The sequence below is a fragment of the Hypanus sabinus genome, chromosome 6 (assembly GCF_030144855.1).
Source record: "Hypanus sabinus isolate sHypSab1 chromosome 6, sHypSab1.hap1, whole genome shotgun sequence".
NCBI classification, from domain to species: domain Eukaryota; kingdom Metazoa; phylum Chordata; class Chondrichthyes; order Myliobatiformes; family Dasyatidae; genus Hypanus; species Hypanus sabinus.
The window spans coordinates 54,804,662-54,823,927 of NC_082711.1; the positions used below are offsets into that span (position 1 = coordinate 54,804,662).

Consider the following 19,266-nt stretch of genomic DNA (forward strand, 5'->3'; position numbering starts at 1 on the left):
AATCCATGCCCTAGAACCAGGCCCTCCTGCTGCAGCCACCAAGGGGAGGAGGCATCAGAGGCAGTGTGGGAGCAAACAGAGGTGCAGTGAGATTGCTGGAATCTGTGCTGGGCTGGAGGCAGGAGGCTGAACCCTGCAGGCCAGCTCTCCTATAGCTGCCGCTCGCTAGTGTTTCTTGCCTGGACCATGAGCTGGATTGCTTTCGGGTGTCGGAACTGGTGTGTGCTTTTTCTTGCTGGAACATGATTTCAGATGCACCATCGATTTTCAGTCCATGCCTCTCGGGGACTTGTGCTAATATTATTTTGTAGCCCGATGGTGCTGTTATAACTGAATGTGCTGTGTACTGTGTGTGACTGTATGTACTGTGTTTTGTACCTTGGCGCCAGAGGGACGCTGTTTCATTGCTTCCATACTTGTGTATAGTTGAATGATGATTACACTTGAACTTGAAGATACAACCTTGAATTCAGCAACAATTTGCTTTAATAAAACACTTGCTATGCATCAAAATTTCTTTCTACGAACTATCAAAAAAAGTTTGAAATCATCCATATACCGGAGGAAATGACCAAACTAAAACTAATGTTGTATATTTCAAGTTTGTCCTTAAAAGAAAGACAGGCTGATGAACGGGTGGTCATACATAGGCTTGGCCCAATAATAACTTACATGGAGGGTGGGGGAACCCAGCAATGATCATGGAGTCAACAGCCTATTCTCCCTGTTTCAATCCAGAGTTAAATGGTAGAGCCATAACACATATAGAAGAATTATATTCCTTCTCTGCTTGCCCTGCACATTCAATTTTTGATGTGGAGTTTAATTATGAAATACAAACCATATTTTCTTTACCTTCAATGTTACTGTACATTCCTATCCAAAAGGTAGGTGCCTTGTCAGCCATGATTTCTGCGGTATTTAGCAAAAAGGTGCTTTCTGGAATATTATCAATACTTACTAATGAAGCACCTGAAAATGAAGATAAAATTTAAATTAGTTTTTATTTAGAGGAATAGACTGGAACAGGCCTTTTTAGCCCAATGAGCCACACTGCCCAGTAACCACTTATTTAAAACTAGCTTAATCAGAGGACAATTTACAATGACCAATTAACCTACTAATTGATACGTGGAAGGAAACCAGAGCACTCTGAGGAAACCCATGCAGTTCTCAGGGAGGATGTACAAACTCCTTATGGAGGGCACTGGAATTGAACTCCAAACTCCAGACCGCCCTGAGCCATAATAGCATCATGCTGCCACAATCACAGATTCAGCAGCGCAGTAGATATGGCAATTGCGCTTGTGAATATGTACGTGTCAGCTAATTATTATTTAATCCTGGTAGTATTTAACTCCATACTTGTCGTTGCAGTGCTTGTTGAGACTTGTGCAGAGCAGAGCAACGCTTCACTGCCTGTTTGCATTTGGCCTCCCTGAAAAATTGGACTTTCGAGTCAACTGACTCTGAAGACTAATAGTATTCATTTAATGTTTAGATGTTCTTTTCAGCTGCAGTGTAGGCTTAGTTTTCCATTTGAGGGTTTTTGTTAACAGCCCTGTTTGGCCTAGTGCTTATTGTTTAATTTTCCCTTTAAGAGTGTTCACATTAAAGTTTGTGAATGATCGACCTGCTTCAGTGTCTCTCACTCTGCACTTGAGCCACATCCGAACCTGGTAACACATGCTAACCACTATGCTACCATAATGCCCTAAAGATAAATATTTCACTCAAAATAGAAAAAATAACAAGTTAAAAGCAAGGCTTATTACTTCGTATTTTGTAGTCCACTGGTATTTACTGTGAGCTACAGTATTACATTGACAATAAATGTTCAATTAGTTGGAGAAAAAATTAAAAATGTTCATTTTTTTTTAAATCCAGCAGCTAAGAAAGTTTCAACATACAAAGGCAAACAAAAGATCAAGCATATTACAAAGTAAATAAAAGCTATAACTGTGTTGGAAAAAGGACAGCATGTTAACTGTTACACTTGATTCTGCATTCTGTTTTTTTATCTTGTTCCCCTCAATGCACTGTATCATGAGCTGACCTATATGAACAAGCTCTTCGTTCATTATATCTTGATACATGTGACAATAACAGGTCAATTTAAATTCCAGTATGAAATAAAGTTAGTGCTTTTGCTAAAAAGTGCTGCGTTAAAATTAAGTGTTGAAGATTATATGCAATGTTTCTTTGGCTTGAAGCAATTTCATTTTGCATAATAATATGGAACCACTGTAGTATATTGTATCTATTGGTGGATTAATCAGTTTGTTAGTAAGACTGATTCATCTAGTAAGATTTATTTTTAGTGTTCACTCACAGACATAGTGTCTAAAAAAGTGTAATCTCACAGTTCCCACAAAGTGAAGTTCTTACCATAACGAATGCAGTCAAGACTGGCAGAGGGCCAAGGTTTTTTAGCTGATGCTTCAAAATAGTAGCAGTGCCCATGGAATGGGATCCAGGATTGCGCCAGCGTTTCTGGACACCTTCCTTGGAGTTGAGGTGGCTCAGTAATCACAGGTTCTGACAAAACAAAACAATTCAAATAAAGCTTCAGCTGACCAAACTTTCTTGGTCTTTAGCTAACGAGAGCACTTTTATTCATATGTCTAAAGGGTAAATTCTCCAAACGCACACAATCTTCCATTTGAAAGGATGAACTATTATTTTGCCAGGCTCTTATCCATGTTGTACCTCACTTGGCCTCTAGGGAGTGGATGGAAAGGGCAGAACATGATGAATGTTCCTGTGAAGAAACAGGTAGAAATGTGGGAAGAAATTGGAATAACCAATACCTTTTTCTTCTGGGAATTGGTGAGTTCACATTTCAGAAAACAAATATAACATCTTGGTAAAGGGCTTTGCTTGAGAGCATTCAACATTGCTGGGAACAATTGCTGTGACATCCTTAATGAGGAATGACTTGAAAGCGCTGCTGTCATTTATTCCCAGCTGCCTAAATACAATCAGAATCCCTTATCTCTAGATTATGCACATCAATACTCTCTGTGTGAAAACATGATCTCCAGAACTTCATCTACCCTGCCATTGATTCTCAGCTTCAAAGATGCAACTGCTATTCATATACTGAATTGTGAAATGATTTACATTACTGAATCAACAATTGATGAAATTTAGACCAACAAAATGTATGTTGTTTTTATTATGAAATTGACAATTTCTTATAGTACTCATTGATTTATAAGCCTTCAGTTTATGAATTGGTTCTGCAATGTTAATGTCCCTGACTTGTGAATCTCTCTTTGTCACACCAAGCAACTGATATCAGAGGCAGGCAGAAATGTGTCATCAAAGTTTGCTATCAAGTTGGCTAGTAGCAGCTCCAAGCTACTGAAATGAGGAATGGTTACAGTTTACACAAAGAGTGTGTGTAGGATTACACAGCAGCTGCACTACCAACTAAACAGCTACCTACAAAGAGACTTCGGAATTACAAACGCGAGAAAATCCACAGGTGCTGGAAATCCAAGCAACACACACAAAATTGTAGAGGAATACAGCAGGCCAAGTGGCTTCTATGGAAAAGAGAAAGCAGTAAGCAGTCAGCGTTTCAGGCCAAGGCCCTTCTCACTTTACTCTTTTCCAAAGATCCTGCCTGGCCTGCGGATTTCCTCCGGCATTTTGTGTGTGTTGGTTGAAGAGACTTTGAGGGTGTTCTACTACAAGGAAATCATGATAGTCATCTTTCAAAAGGATTATACACAGAGCAACAGAAGTGGCCTCATTATGTCTTGCTTTTCTGTGAGGAGCTTTTCCAGATGATGAAGAATAAAGTGATTTGAAGTCCATTGACACCTTCTTTAAGCCCTGCTCTGCAGTCCCCTCAGCAAACTTCAGGAACAACTGTTGCCCATCACCTCTAAGCAGCTCACAAGCAGCTTCAAAAATCTATGACAGCTCTACATTTTACATGCTCTACTATCAAATTCACATGTAAAATCACTACACATTGAGACCCTTGGAGAGGGGATGGGGAGGGAGGGTGATATGGATAAAGGGAGAAAGAGGTCTTTTATGTTTAACTTGAGGAATATCTTGAGACGGTACATTATGCAAGGAATTTACCTTTTAATGATCATTTAAGATTTGATTATTAATAAAGTAATATTTCAGATAGTTACGCTGATCAATTTTAAGGTCTTTTTCAATGAAATTCTTGAACTGCCACTCAAGAATTTTTCATTGACCCTGTGTATTTGACTCTCTCGATTTCTACATTTTCTCTAAATGGAATGTTTTCTCCAGAATGTAACGGCTTTGCACATTGAGAAATAACTTGATTAGAATGCAAGGCTTGTAAGTGTTATAAAGATGTTAAAACAAGTTTGTGCTCATTTATAGTTTTGATGTAAATTGACTTTCAAAGAAGTCAAACCAATGCAGACAGAACTGAAGTTCACAAATTGATTCTTACCAGAAGATATTTTACAAGCAGCATATGACTCATTGTTGCAGCTTGAGGTTTTCCACTGTCCATTCAGGTCAATAAAGACACAATCATTATTGCCCTTGGGCTCTCCAACATCCCAGTTGGAATATCGCAGTTTCCACCCATCAATCCATCGGTACTGTCCTGCAGTCTAAAAGAAATTCTATTTTAAAATAATGCAGCTGTGCCCAAGGCCCTGAGCTATACTTCTTGCTACTTAAGGTGACAGCAATTGGCATTCTTTTTAGATCCCAATACCTAACATCTTTCCCTTTTGACTTGTGAAATAATTCAAAGTAACATTTCACAATCACAGTATCAGGTCATTGTTGGAATAATAATTGTAATTAAAAATGTTAAATTTGAGAAACAAACATTTATCTGAACTTTTTTTCCATCGGTTTCTCCAGAACAATTCAAATACAGGTGTCCCCCGCTTTAGGAATGTTTGCTTTACACCACTTTGCTTTTACAAAAGACCTACATTAGTAACCTGTTTTTGCATTACAAAGAGCAGTCCATCACAAGTAATCACCTCCATTGAGCATATTCACATGAAACACTTTCTCAGGAAAGCAGCATCCATCATCAGGGAACTCCATCACCCAGGGCATGCTCTTTCTTCACCTGTGCCATCAGGAAGAATGTACTGGAGCCAGAGGACTCTCAGCACCAGGATTTGGAACAGCTATTACCCCTCAACCATCAGGCTCTTGAACCAAAATGGATAGTTAACTCAACTTCACTTGCCCCAGCATTGAAAAGTTATCACAACCAATGGACACAGTTTATGGGTTATTCTTCTCATGTTTTCATTATTTATTGTTTATTTATTTATTATTAAGGTTTCTTTCTTTTTGTATTTGAGAAGATTAGTGTCTCCTGCTCTCTGGTTGAATGCCCAAGACAGGTGCTCTTACAGTTACAGTTATTATTCTATAGATTTATTGAGCTTACCCACAAGAAAATCTCTCAGGGTTGCTTATGGTGACATATTTATACTTTGATAATAAATTTACTTTGAACTTTGAAGAAGGAAAGTAAGAGGATGGTTCTGCATCTGACCAGTTTCTTTCCACCTTCTGTGTTTGCCTGAAGGTGTGCAGAAAACTGAAACAAACTAAGTTGTAAAGAACCGAAAGACAGGTTTCCCACAAAGGAATCAACAATCTGACTGCTTGATTTACCAAAGATTTTACCCTAGCCCGACATTAATCTTGCAGCAATTGTTACTGCTTTTTACCTTCTAGTCAAGTGCTCATTTATTTCCAGCATTTGCTCTGAATATTCACATCAGACCCTCAAATTTTATCTTGTACTAAGTGCTTATTGAAATAAATATGTTTACTTTCTACTCTTCAACATACAACATTTCTCTTTGTTTCTTACCGCATTGGCATTTAATCCAATCCAAAGTTTCTCTCCAGCCTTATTTGCCTCTAGCATCATGAAAGAATTCTCAAAAGCATTCCTAATACTGACAAGTTGGGCACCTTCTGCTTCACAAACTTTTTGTGCATCTTGCCATTTCAACTTGACTGTAATAACTTTATAGGAATTGTTGCCATACTGATAGTAATTTGGTCCAGGAGCAGTTGTGGGCTTCAGGCTTAGTGAACGATCTGAGGAGAAAAAAATCAAATTTTGCACCTTTATTTTCAAACTCCTATGTACTTTGCTTTCTCTGAACAACAATGGAAAAACATCCAATTTTTCAGTCTAAGTAAAAGACATTTTAGCAAACATATTGAGTGGTAAGGCAACCAGTAACTAAGATAATGGAACAGTTTTCCAAGGACTGCATTATCAGCAAGGAACCTTTTCTAATCACAGATCAAACTGAGAAAACCACAAAAACAATATGGTTTCAATAGAGAGGAATTCAAGGACAACCAATATAGAAAATGCCAATGGGTACCCTTGCTTAGAGACATGATTATGCATTGTCAGATATGTCTGTAAACCTCTAATCTGTGAAATATTAAATCATTGTGCAAAACATTCCTTAAATAACATTTCCATTCTTATGTAAATGAAAGCTATAAAATACTACATAAATATATATAAAAAAGGCAGGACACAAAAATAAGTAGAAATTGCAGGTGCCACGGTGGCATAATACTGGTCTTCACTGTGGAAAGCATGAGCAGTATGATGAAAGCTCCATGTGTCAGTGGGCCTGAAGTGTGTGAAGTTATCATAACTAGAGAGAAGGCTCTTGGGAAGCTGAAAGGTCTGAAGGTAGATGTCACCTGGACCAGATGGTGCACATCTCAGTGTTCTGAAAGAGGTGCCTGAAGAGATTGCGAAGGCATTAGTAATGATCTTTCAATAATCACTAAATTCTGGAATGGTTCCAGAAGATTGGAAGATAGCCCAAATGCAATATCACAGCAACAAAACTGAAACCTAATCTGGCACATCCATGGTGAATTTCCCATTTGGCTTCAGAACTGGCTTGCCCATTGAGAACAGGGGATAGTAATCAAAGGGACTCATAATAGCATGAGGTCTGTGATTAGCAGTGTTTCATAGGGACCTGTGCTGAGACCTCTGCTGTTTGTGATATATATAAGTGACCTGGATGAATACGTAGATGGGTGGGTTACTAAGTTTGCAGATGATACGAAGACTGATGGTGTCGTGCATAGTGCAGAAGACTGGCAAAGAATACAACATGATATAGATCAGTTGCAGATATGGGCAGAGAATTGGCAGATGGTGTTTAATCCAGATAAATGTGAAGTGTTGCACCTTGGTTAGTCAAACGTAAAGAGTCAATACACTGTTAAATGCAAGACCGTTAACAAAGTTGATGATGGATGAGGGATCTTAGAGTCCAAGTTCACAGCTCCTTGAATGTTGCTACAGAGGATGATAGGGTTGTTAAGAAGGCATCTGACATGTTTACCTTTATTAGTCAAGGCACTGAATTTAAACATCAAGAAGTTATGGTGCAGCTTTATGAAACTCTTGTTAGGCCGTATCTGGAATATTGCATACAATTCGGGTGGCCCTATTATAAGTAATAGATCTAGGCTTTGGAGAGGGTGCTGAAGAAGTTTATCAGGATATTGCCTGGATTAGAGAGCATATGCTATAATGAAAGGGTGGATATACTTGGGCTGTTCTTTTGGAGGCAGAGGCTGAGAGGTTATCAGATAAAGATTTGTAAGATTCTGAGAGACATAGATAAAATAGACAGACAGCATCATTTTCCCAGGATAGAAAAGTCTAACACCAGATGGCATGCATTTAAGGTGAGAGGGATAATTTCAAAGGAGATGTAAAGGGCAGGTTTTTTTTTCACACAGAGAGTGATGGATGCCTGGAATAATCTGCCAGGACTGGACAGTATTTAGGCTTAAGCTGAGCGGTATGGAAAATTCAAGGCACACAAGTATCAGACAACACAACAAAATGTTGAAGGAACTTAGCAGGTCAGGCAATAGCTATAAAAATGAAAATGAGTCCTGATGAAGGGTCTAGGCTGAAACATCTACAAATAATGCATTTCCATAGATGCTGCCTGGCTTGCCAAGGTCCTCCAGCATTCTGTATGGGTTTTAATGGATTTTCAGCATCTGCAAAATCTCTTGTGTTTATAGGTGTGAGACATTACCATTTCTAACAAATCTAGTCTAACAACCTTCTGTTGACATTCAGTGGGGTTATCATAATTACTATTCACAGATGCCACTGTTTGGAGTTCATTGTTATCCTTGGCTATTAATACCATTAACATTCTGGAGGAATCTATTCACCAGAAACACAAATGGACCAGCCACATCAATAAGAGCTCTTCTACCAACTACCAGATGAAATACTGTCCATGTGCTGGTTGCGTGCAGCTTGAACAGTACTTAAAAAGATTGATGCCATCTAGGACAGAGTTATCCTCTCAACCAGCACATTTTCTGAGACTCCAAACATTTACTCTCTGCAGTACGTCCCATCTGCAAATGCACTGCTGCAACCAGCCCAAGCAGACTTGCTAATCATAACTAGTATGTTCACAAACAGCAATGGTGCAAAGACCAATCCCAATGGTACATCACTGGTCACAGGCTTCCAAATCACAAAGCAATCCTCAAGCTTCATCCCTTGCCTCTTTTCACCAAACCATATGGCCTCATTTAAATATCCTAAGATATCCTCACTTATTACGGCAGTGATGGGTTTTTTGATCAATAATTCAATGCCCCTCCTTTTTTGCATTCACCCCACCCTCTTCACTATCACATTTGAAACTTAAATACCCTGAAACGTTGAGTACCAATCCTGTCCTTCCTTCAACTTTTTTCTGAGTGATTTACACATTGTGTCACTGATCTAAGTTACTTTGCCATGTCAGTTAGGATCTTTGAATCAAAACAGTTGCAATTCAGTTTTATAATCCCCCCATGTACCAGATCATATCAGTTGTGCTTACTGGCCTGGCCCAATCTTCCTTCTTTATATGACTGAAGTGACCTCAACAGTACAACTCCATCACAACCTGAGGCCAAACTATTTTTAAACCTCCTCCACAGCAGGACCAATCCTCCCAGATTATTGGTGAGATACTCTAAATCAATAATTTGGATGAGAGGATCCAATGTAATATATCAAAGTTTTCTTAATGATACAAAGCCAGGTGGTAATGAAGGCTGTGAAGAGGATGCAAAAAAGCCTTACGGTGTTGCGGAAGGCAAGGGTATGATAGATGGAATATAATGTAAAACATACAGGCTTTTTCCACTGAGGCGAGGGGAGAAAAAAAACAGAGGACATGGGCTAAGGGTGAAGGGGAAAAGTTTAAATGGGGGGCTTCTTCACACAGAGAGTGGTGGGAGTGTTGAATGAGCTGCCAGATGAAGTTGTAAATGCGGGCTCACTTTTAACATTTAAGAAATATTTGGACTGGTACATGGATGAGAGATGTTATGGACGGATATGGACCAGGTGCAGATCAGTGAGACTAGGCAGAAAAATGGTTCGGCACAGTCAGGAAGGGCCAAAGGGCCTGTTTTTGAGCTGTAATATTAAATGGTTCTGTGGCAAATTCTCTTTGGAAAGGCATAATGTTTTTTAAATGATGAGAGACTGAAGAGTGTTGGTGTTCAGAGAGAGCTGAATGTCTTTATACATGGATCATTGAAAGTTAAAATGCAAATACAGTAAATAATTAAGAAGTCAAATGTTTTGTTGACCTTTAATTCAAGAGGATGCAAGACGAAGAATAAAAAGGCATCCTATTCCATTGAACAGGGTCCTAATGAGACTACACAGACAATACTTGGGATTAGTGCCTGTGCCATGTGACAGTGAGTATAGGAATAGAATGAGGTGGAGGATAAATGCGCGGTTGATGGCTTGGAGCAGAGAGCAGGGATTCAGATATCTGGATCACTGGGACCTCTTTTGGGGCAAGTGTGACCTGTACAAAAAGGACGGGTTGCACTTGAATCCCAAGGAGACCAATATCCTGGTGAGGAGGTTTGCAAAGGCTATTGGGGAGAGTTTAAACTAGAATTGTTGAGGGGTGGGAACCGAACTGAAGTGATGGAGGAAGAAGTGGTTGGCTCACAAATAGAGAAAGTATGGAGACAGTGCGAGAAGGAGGATAGGCAGGTGATCGAGAAGGGATGTACTTAGACTGATGATTTGAAATGTGTCTATTTTAATGCAAGGAGTATTATGAACCAAGTGGATGAGCTTAGAGCATGGATCAGTACTTGGAGCTATGATGTTGTGGCCATTACAGAGACTTGGATGGCTTAGGGGCAGGAATGGTTACTTTGAGTGCCAGGCTTAAGATGTTTTAGAAGGATAGGGAGGTAGGCAAAAGAGGTAGAAGATTGGCACTGTTGATAAGAGATAGAGTCACAGCTGCAGAAAAGGAGGAAGTTATGGAGGGATTGTCTACGGAGTCTCTGTGGGTGGAGGTTAGGAACAGAAAGGGGTCAATAACTCTACTGGGTGTTTTTTATAGACCACCCAATAGTATTAGGGCCAGTGAGGAGCAGATAGGGAGACAGATTCTGGAAAGGTGTAATAATAGCAGGGTTGTCATGGTGGGAGATTTTAATTTCCCAAATATCGATTGGCATCTCCCTAGAGCTAGGGCTTTAGATGGGGTGGAGTTTGTTAGGTGTGATCAGGAAGGTTTCTTGACACAATATGTTGATAAGCCTACAAGAGGAGAGGCTGTAATTGATGTGGTATTGGGAAATGAACCTGGTCAGGTGTCAGATCTCTCAGTGGGAGAGCATTTTGGAGATAATGATCACAATTCTATTTCCTTTAGCATAGCTTTGGAGAGAAATAGGAACAGACACGTTAGGAAAACATTTAATTGGAGTAAGGGGAAATATGAGGCTATCAGGCAGGAACTTGGAGGGATAAATTGGAAACAGATGTTCTCAGGGAAATATACGGAAGAAATGTGGCAAATGTTCAGGGGATATTTGCATGGAGTTCTGAATAGGTACATTCTAATGAGACAGGGAAAGGACAATAGGGGACAGGAACCATAGTGTACAAAGTCTGTTGTAAATCTAGTCAAGAAGGAAAGAAGAGATTACAAAAGATTCAAAAGACTTACAAGGATGTTTCCTGGTTTGGGGAGCATACTTTATGAGAATAGGTTGAGTGAACGCAGCCTTTTCTCCTTGGAGTGATGGAAGATGAGAGGTGACCTGATGGAGGTGTATAAGCTGATGAGAGGCATTGGTCTTGAGGATAGTCAGAGGCTTTTCCCCATGGCTGAAATGGCTCGCATGAGAGGGCATAATTTTAAGGTGTTTGGATATAGGTACAGAGGGGATGTCAGGGGTATGTTTTTTATGCAGAGAGAGGTGAGAGCAAGGAATGGGTTGCCAGAGATGGCGGTGGAGGGGGAAACGATGGGGTTTTTTAAGAGACTCCTGGATAGGTACATACAGCTCAGAAAAATAGAGGGCTACAGGTAACCCCAGGTAATTTCTAAGTTAAGGACATGTTCAGCATAATTTTGTGGACCAAAGAGCCTATATTGTGCTGGAGGTTTCCTATGTTTCTATGTTTACACAAGGGAAGTGGACACTTACGACAAGGAAATAAATAAAGTGTCATATTGATTCCTGAGGGTGACATAAGAGACTGTAGATGCTGGAATCTGGAGTAACACACTAATTGTACATCAGCCAGCACATAGTTGATATTGATTGTCCATTTCTTCCAATAGATGATATCTGACCTGCTGAGTTCCTGCTGCATTATGTATGGGATTCCTGAGGTGCTGGTTTTCTTGTTTGTATGAGGAAGATTAAGTAGGTAAAAGCTGTGTTCTCTTGAGAGATGGAGAAAGAGGCCTGACCTAATTCAAATATCCCTGCGGCTTAACATGATAAATGCAGAATTAATGCATCTCCATCACTGCATTATAGTCTCAATATAAGTTTCAATCTATGAGAAGAAACTTCTTCACCCAGAGTGCAATGAATTTTTGGGATTCTCTACACAAGGGGGTTGGAACAGTTCCATCTCCAAGGAGAACAAGAGAAATGGGTTAATGAATTAAAGAGATTAAAGAGGTACTGGGGTACAAGATCAGCGATGATTTAATTGTTTGCCAGGTATGATTTTACATTTAAGATAACACAGATTAATATATTGTGCAAAAATCAGCCCTGTGCTCACCTTTATACTTCTGGCATATAAAACCTCTTTTGATATGGCAGTAGTTATCCTTCCAGAGGCCACCAAGTTTCTTTGCAGTTACACTCACAGTCACACAGTCAGATTGCCATATAAGGAAAACAAAAAATAGTTAGCACCATAAACCAACAAAAAATTTTCCAATGAAAATTGGTATTTAAAATGTTGGCAGATAATTGAATAATGATGTCCAAATGCAATTTATGGAAATCTGTGACCAAATATCACAACAACGTTTTGCTGTTGGATTAGTTTTATCTTTGCATAGAATAAATTACTTATGAGGTCAGTCATCAGTGGAGTACCAGGAGGAGTGGGTTCAAGAACAATAGAGGATGTCTTTAAAGGACTTTAGAGGTAGGAAAGAGCATGACAGTAGAGGAATGGGGTTCACAGTAATAGAATTATAGAAATTAATGACAAAGATGGGAACATCCTGCTGCAGCCAAGAACCATACAGCATATCAAGTGCATATCCAAAAAAAAGAGCAGAATTGCTATAAATGCTCTTTGGAGAGCAAAATACCATTCTTCAAAATAGTTTCTAATAATATGCCCAACGCCAAGGTTAGGATGATTGGCCTGTTTTCATCTAGTCTCCAACTTCCCCTTTTCTTAAGCAGTGAAGCAAGATTATCTGTCTTCCAGTTCCCCAGAAGAACATTGAGAGAACATCTACGCAACATAGGAAAATGATGATCAGAATCTCTTCAATTTCTTAAGTTGCTTCTCTTACCAGCCTGGAAAACACTTCACTGGTGCTCGATGATTTATCCATTTTCAAAAATACAGAATCCATTAGCGATTCCTTCCTCACTGGACCTGATCTAATATTTCACATCTTCATCCTTAACTACAGTCCCTTAAAGTTCAGATATTCACTAAGACCCTCACTTAAGAATCACCTCCAGAAATGAATTGTAGTATTTCTAAAAGTCTTTACTCCTTTATAGAAGTCATAGGATCAAAAGGAGAGATAGAGCATGGAAGTAGGGCCAGCTGCCTATTAAGTCTGTGATGACCATTAACTACCATTTACATTGATGCTACATTAGTCCCATTTTATTTTGTCCCATAATCCCCAACAGCTCTCTCTGAGATCTATTAATGTTTACATGCTTATGGCAATTACAGTGGCCAATTAATCAACCACCTTCAAGACTTAGGGATATAGGAAATAAACAGAACACCCATTGAAAGTCCTGGTTGTCACACAGAGAATGTTCTGACTCCACACAAATAGTGCCTTGGATTGAACTCTAAGTATAGCAGTGAAGAGGAGGTCACTTCAGCGGCACTAGATATAATAAACAGCCCCAAAAGTTTTGCAGATGAAGTGTTGTGTCACCTTGAAGGACTGTTTTTGTTTCCTGTTTTACTTTTGAATCTCACCACTTGTTATGTTGACTCCTGGACAACAGGTTTCCATAGGCTTTCTGTAGTACTCAACTCTCAATAGCAAGTGGAAGCTTCCCACCCATTTTTCCTCTATCCTATTCCACATCCTCTTTATCCAGGAGTTCCTCTGGACATCCAAGCATAGTTTTTTTTTTGAGTGGGGTATATATTTACTCAGTGAGAAAAGTATTAATCTTCCAAGTCTACTATACTAATAATACAATCACCTGCCAGGTCTATTGACAGTATATTCTGCCTGTATGGGCAGTCAGTAATAACCTCCAAGTATAGATATTATGCCTTAGGATACAATGCCAGTACTTGTGCCATTAAAAACTTTTGTGGAATCCAGCAATGTCAATTACCAGAGTCACCTAAATTCTAATCATTGTAAAATGGCAGTCATAGTACAGAAATTTAGCTTTTCAAAAATGTTTTTTTCATTTGCTTTTTTTTCCCCCACAGCTGATCATTCCTCCACAAATAGTCTTATATGAAAGATGGTCATCCCAACGTGTTAACTCTGTTTTTTCGTCTGTAGATGCTGCTTGACCAGTTGGGTATTTCCAACAAGTTTTAATTTATTTCAGATTTCCAGCATCCTCAGCATCCCTGTGTAAATCCCCATGAGTACTTTCCACAAAACAATATTTCAAGGGTCCAGGGGTATTAATAATGGTCATACGTACCACAGAATCATGCAAATGGTTTGACCCCCAAGAGCTTAATCAAGTAACTAACTGATTCAGCTGACCTCAAACATCACCACAGTCCTCTCAATTCCAATTCCACTTTTTGGCTTCCTGAGGAAACATGGCCAATCCAGAGTATTGCTGAGTTCATAATTTTAACATGGGGTAAGTTTACATTGAGGTGTTAGATATTCCAACTAAAAATAAAAATATTATATATTGTGACTGTTCCCATAGATATAATGAGGTTAGACACTGAGCCCATTGAGCCTAGAAAGTTAGTGAAGACATATATTACTAAAAGTATGTCAACTGCATTGTTAACACTCATGGGGCGAGGTTGGAACCTACCGGATTATCATAAGAGTATGATTGTCCTGTTGGGAAGCCTTTGGCCCAATTAGTATATGACACTCCCTTTCCTTCAGTCCAGAGGTATCTACCCTCTTGATTAATATCATTTAATCCAATCCAGACATCCAGAGGAAAGCCATTCAGAGACAAGGTAATAAATGCTGCGAAGGGAAAGAGATTAATATAATTCAAGATTGTGGTTAAAATTCAACACTTAAAAAAAGATTTCATTGCATTTATACAATTCCTTTAATATGTGGTTCCAAAGTAACACAGAGCAGCGTAAACAAGGTAAAAAGAAATCTTAGAATACAGTAATGAACAATTGCAGAATTCACAATGAATACAATCTGCTGGAGGAGCTCTGTGAGTCAAACATCATCTGTGGAAAGAAAAGAAGGGTTGATGTTTCACGAGTGAAAAATAAGGACAAGAATTCCCAATATAATTTGTGCAGGGAATAGTGTGGTGTGGGCAGTTTTTTAACACCTTCCATTAGAAAGCAGATTAAAGCCATATACAAAATACAATTTATATTTACACAGATGATGCTGTAAAGAGGAAGCTATCGACAAAGGTTAAAACTCAAGTACTGTTTCATCTTTAGCAGGGTAACTAAATGGAGATTTACTGCTGGCTTTTAGCATTATGAAGGACAGAATTTATTTACCAAGTGTCCAAAACATATAGTGTATTAGTGCACAATTTGAGTAGTGGGACGGTTGACTTGGAATGAAAGTTTGAGGTATTCATCTACCGTGTAAAAGTGGAATCACAATGTTTTACAGTAGAAATGGATTTATGTACTTTTAGTCCTTGAATGAACTCATCACTTTGTCTTATTTTCTTGCACTTTCCTGGTAGTTTTTTATATCCAATATTTTCAAATGTTGAAAATATAACACTAGCCTTTGAAAAATTATGATGCATCTGTTACAATTTTGGTAGGCGATTATCCTCTGTAGAAAATATTCTCCTAACACCCCTCTTACTGTTTTGAGTTAGTCAGAATTTTGTATCTCAGGTTGACATCTCACTGACAAATGGAAGCTTTTTCCTTCAAGCTCCAATTCACTAGCTAGCAGAAATTGCTCTTCAATGAACCCAAATTAAAATTATAATTTTAGTTCAGTTTTCTACTTCACTAATGCATCTCCATTATCTGCCTGTCACTATTTCTGTTTTCTAACCAAGTTTCATACTATTACTTTCCCTTTGGACTATATTATGATCATTTAACAAAAGATAAGGTGAAACAACAGGTAAAGATCAGGAATGACAAAGAATCAAATTACACTTGGCACGCAACAAAGTAAAATAGTATATGAGAACAGCACAAATCATTTGATAGCTATTGTATCCAATGTATTCAGAAATAAAACTAACAATGAACAACAGTGAATATAGGGATATCATTCTAAATTGAACATCCTAGGTTACTAATATATACAAATAGAATAATATCTGAAACTGTTATCTGTACTGCTTTCGCTGAGGTGTGACTATATTAATGGTCTTGCTAAACTAGCAATGAATCATTTGTATACATTCAATTATTTATCACGTATTTTTATTCTCTGACAAAATTAAAGTTAAAAAGAAAATTGCGTACATCATGCACTTCACTGTAAATATATTCAACAATGCTCTTTTATCCTGAGATCAGTGTTGATATTATTGCTCCTTTTGGTTTTGGCTTTTTGTCACAAACAAAGGTGAAAAAATAAATAAATCTGTACCTAAACTGAAACATCATTACATTAATTGGAATATTGGATGTGCACAATTTTGTACCTGGGTGATCATTTTGTGTATTGACTGGTTCTAATGTTGAAGTCCCCCCTGCTTCCAGGTTTGAAAAAGAAAGCTAATCCATAATGAAATCAAACCATTAAAAATAAATCAGCAAATGTAAGGCCACACTTGTCATAACTACTTACCCTGTTCCTTAGCACTTTGAATTGATGCCAGATTCCCTCCATCATTTATGCAAACATCTCTTGCAGCACTCCAAGATAAACGTTCCTCTTCTATTTTACCATAAAACTTGAAACACTGAGGGACAGATTCCCAACTTCTTAGAATGTACAATGTGTCAGATAATTATATTACAAATAAAGCAATATTTCAGCAATAAACCAATGTGCTGTGCAAGCCAAAATGTTGATACAAGAGGTTCTGCAGATGCTGGAAATGTTGAGCAAACACACAAAATGCTGGAGGAACTCAGCAGGCCAGGAAGCATTCATGGAAAAGAATAAACAGCTGACATTTCAGACTGAGATGGTGACTTTGAAGGTCTCAGCCTGAAACGTTGTCTGTTTAGTCTTTTCCATAGATGTTGCCTGGCCTGCTGAGTTCCTCCAGCATTGCTGAGTTCAACTTACAGAGCTGTTCCAGCATTTTGTGTGCATTGTCCAAGCCAAAATATAGCCTATTGTCTGAAGATCATTATTGTGGCATTGGCTCTGCTGTGCTCTTTTTAGAAAAATAAAGACATATTTAAATAGAAAATGTGAAAAACAGATCATCAGTGATATAGACCAGCTTCTAATCCTGTGGAACAAAGGAGTAAAGATACAATAAATTCTATTGCCACATATTTTTCAGGAAGTTAATAGCATTTGTCTTTGCAATAGCAACATCAAGAATTCCATACAATAAACTATAAAGTTGTGCCAGCTGTTTGCAGCTGATTTTGTAACTGCATTCTGAAGCTTGGCTTCTTGTTGTGCACAACAGGTTTCAAAATCTAGCAGCAGGCCAGACCCGGTGTGGGGCTGCTTCTCCTTTGATTTCAGCGCAGGAGAATGACCCTAATTAACTAATTTGTTTATTGGGTCAGATTATCTTGGAACTGGATGGCAAACAGAAATATGCTGCCCGTGATATCTGGCCATGCAGGCTTTCCTTGTCTGGATCAAGTAATCAACCTTTTTACTTTATACAATAATTGTTCCAGGAAACAGATTAAAATATGAGCAGTGATTATGTTTCATGCAGCAAAATCTGTGAGAAAAACTGGTATTAACAGCTAATATTGGCCTTGATGAGATGGTGGTTTATTGCCTTTTGAACATAAAAAGAAAAATGTTGGAAGCATTCAACAGGTCAGGCAGCATTTGTGGAAGCATATACCTTCTTTCCAAATGGTTTCCAGCCTGTAGGGCATCCTCCTGAGCTGGAGTCCTCAGTGGGAGCTTGAGTCGTATTAACTGAACTGTTACTTCTTTCACATATAGAAGGAAATGGATGGCCACAGTTCATGTCATTCCAAAATCCTTGCAAAATGAAATAAAGTAAATATATAAAGTATTCTTCACAAAAAACTATAATTTCATCAATGTAGTTTGATGTAATTCATTTAATTATTTTTAAATGGGCATATTAAACCCTAAAATAAAGACATCTATGATTTTTTCCATATTATGTTGATGAAGATAACTTTTTAAATGATCAAGGTTTGAGAATGGTTCCAAATGAACAAGCAAATTATGCATTGCTTGCATTGCATTGCAAGGTCCGTCAAATGACAGTCTGATGAATAATTGAGGGATGAGATGCTGCATTTCAAAACAATATCAAGAAGCCTTTAATATTGCTACGGCAGCAAATTATGTATTTGTTAAATACAAATAACTGTTTAAATTAAAGAAATTTAATTTAGATTCAAAGAGCAATACAGGCCCATGGGTCACTCAGACATGCCCACCAAGATGCCTACCTAAGCTCATCCCATTTAACTGTACTTGGATTCTTTCCAATTTATCCAAATGCTTTTAAAAATTTGTAATGACATCTTTTTCTACTACTTCTTCTGATAGCTCCTTCTATATACTCTGTGTGAAGAATGGATGCCCTTTAAGATTTTCCCCTCTCACCTAAATATATACCCTCCAGTAGTTTCAATCTCCACTACACTGGGGTAAAAAGGGTGTAAACATTTATCTTATCTATGTCCTTCATGGTTTTATAAACCACTATAAATGTCATTCTTTAGGCTCCTTCATTGCAGATATTTGCAATTTGAAATTAAAGTTAGTGGCCCTCCATCACCCTCTTTTTAAACCCATGAGCAGGGTGTTAGGGAATTAAAATATCATCTCCCACCTAAAACTTGTTCATTGCTGTTTTCAGCCCTGCCATAAATAGACATCTCTGTGTCTTTATGATGTGAAAGTTTCAGATTATTTACATAGGCAATCACAGTTTTGTAATCTCTTTACACTGGTAGACTCATTCTCTAACAGTCTGAGAAGCAAAATTTGATTTAATAGTGTAATAATAAAACTGAAAGTTCTTTTCCTTAATGCACAAAATATTGATGAAAATATAGGTGAATTAATGACACAGTTAAAATTAAGTGGGTATGAATCAATGACCATCGTAAGATGTGGCTGTAAAGTAACCAAAGTTGGGAATTACAGTATGTATTCCAGGATACTCCTCTTTTCAGGAGTTAGGCAAAATAGGAAAGGAATAAGAGCACTCTGATTTTAAAGAAAGACAGTAGGAAGGAAGGATCTCAGCTCAGAAAATTGGTTATTATGGGTGAGCAAAAGAAAGAGCAAGTGTCATTTGTTGATTTAAAAGTATAAATTCACACTACTATAATGAACATAAATGGAAAAGATATGCATTATCTTTTCTCCTGTTGGTATTCAATGTAATAAATGG

The 19,266-nt window shown here is 38.1% G+C and overlaps 1 protein-coding gene across 1 annotated transcript in view; it reads right to left on the reverse strand.

The window, feature by feature from the left end:
* Positions 1–19,266, reverse strand: part of mrc1a (mannose receptor, C type 1a) — a 161,886-nt gene that overhangs the window by 14,926 nt on the left and 127,694 nt on the right. Inside the window, exons 20-27 of the mRNA XM_059972157.1 lie at positions 17,728–17,870; positions 16,530–16,644; positions 14,587–14,750; positions 12,128–12,233; positions 5,855–6,087; positions 4,451–4,616; positions 2,389–2,538; positions 856–972 (exon numbers count right to left, since the gene is read on the reverse strand). Of these exons, the coding sequence (XP_059828140.1) occupies positions 856–972; positions 2,389–2,538; positions 4,451–4,616; positions 5,855–6,087; positions 12,128–12,233; positions 14,587–14,750; positions 16,530–16,644; positions 17,728–17,870 (1,194 nt within the window). The remainder of the gene's footprint in view (positions 1–855; positions 973–2,388; positions 2,539–4,450; positions 4,617–5,854; positions 6,088–12,127; positions 12,234–14,586; positions 14,751–16,529; positions 16,645–17,727; positions 17,871–19,266) is intronic.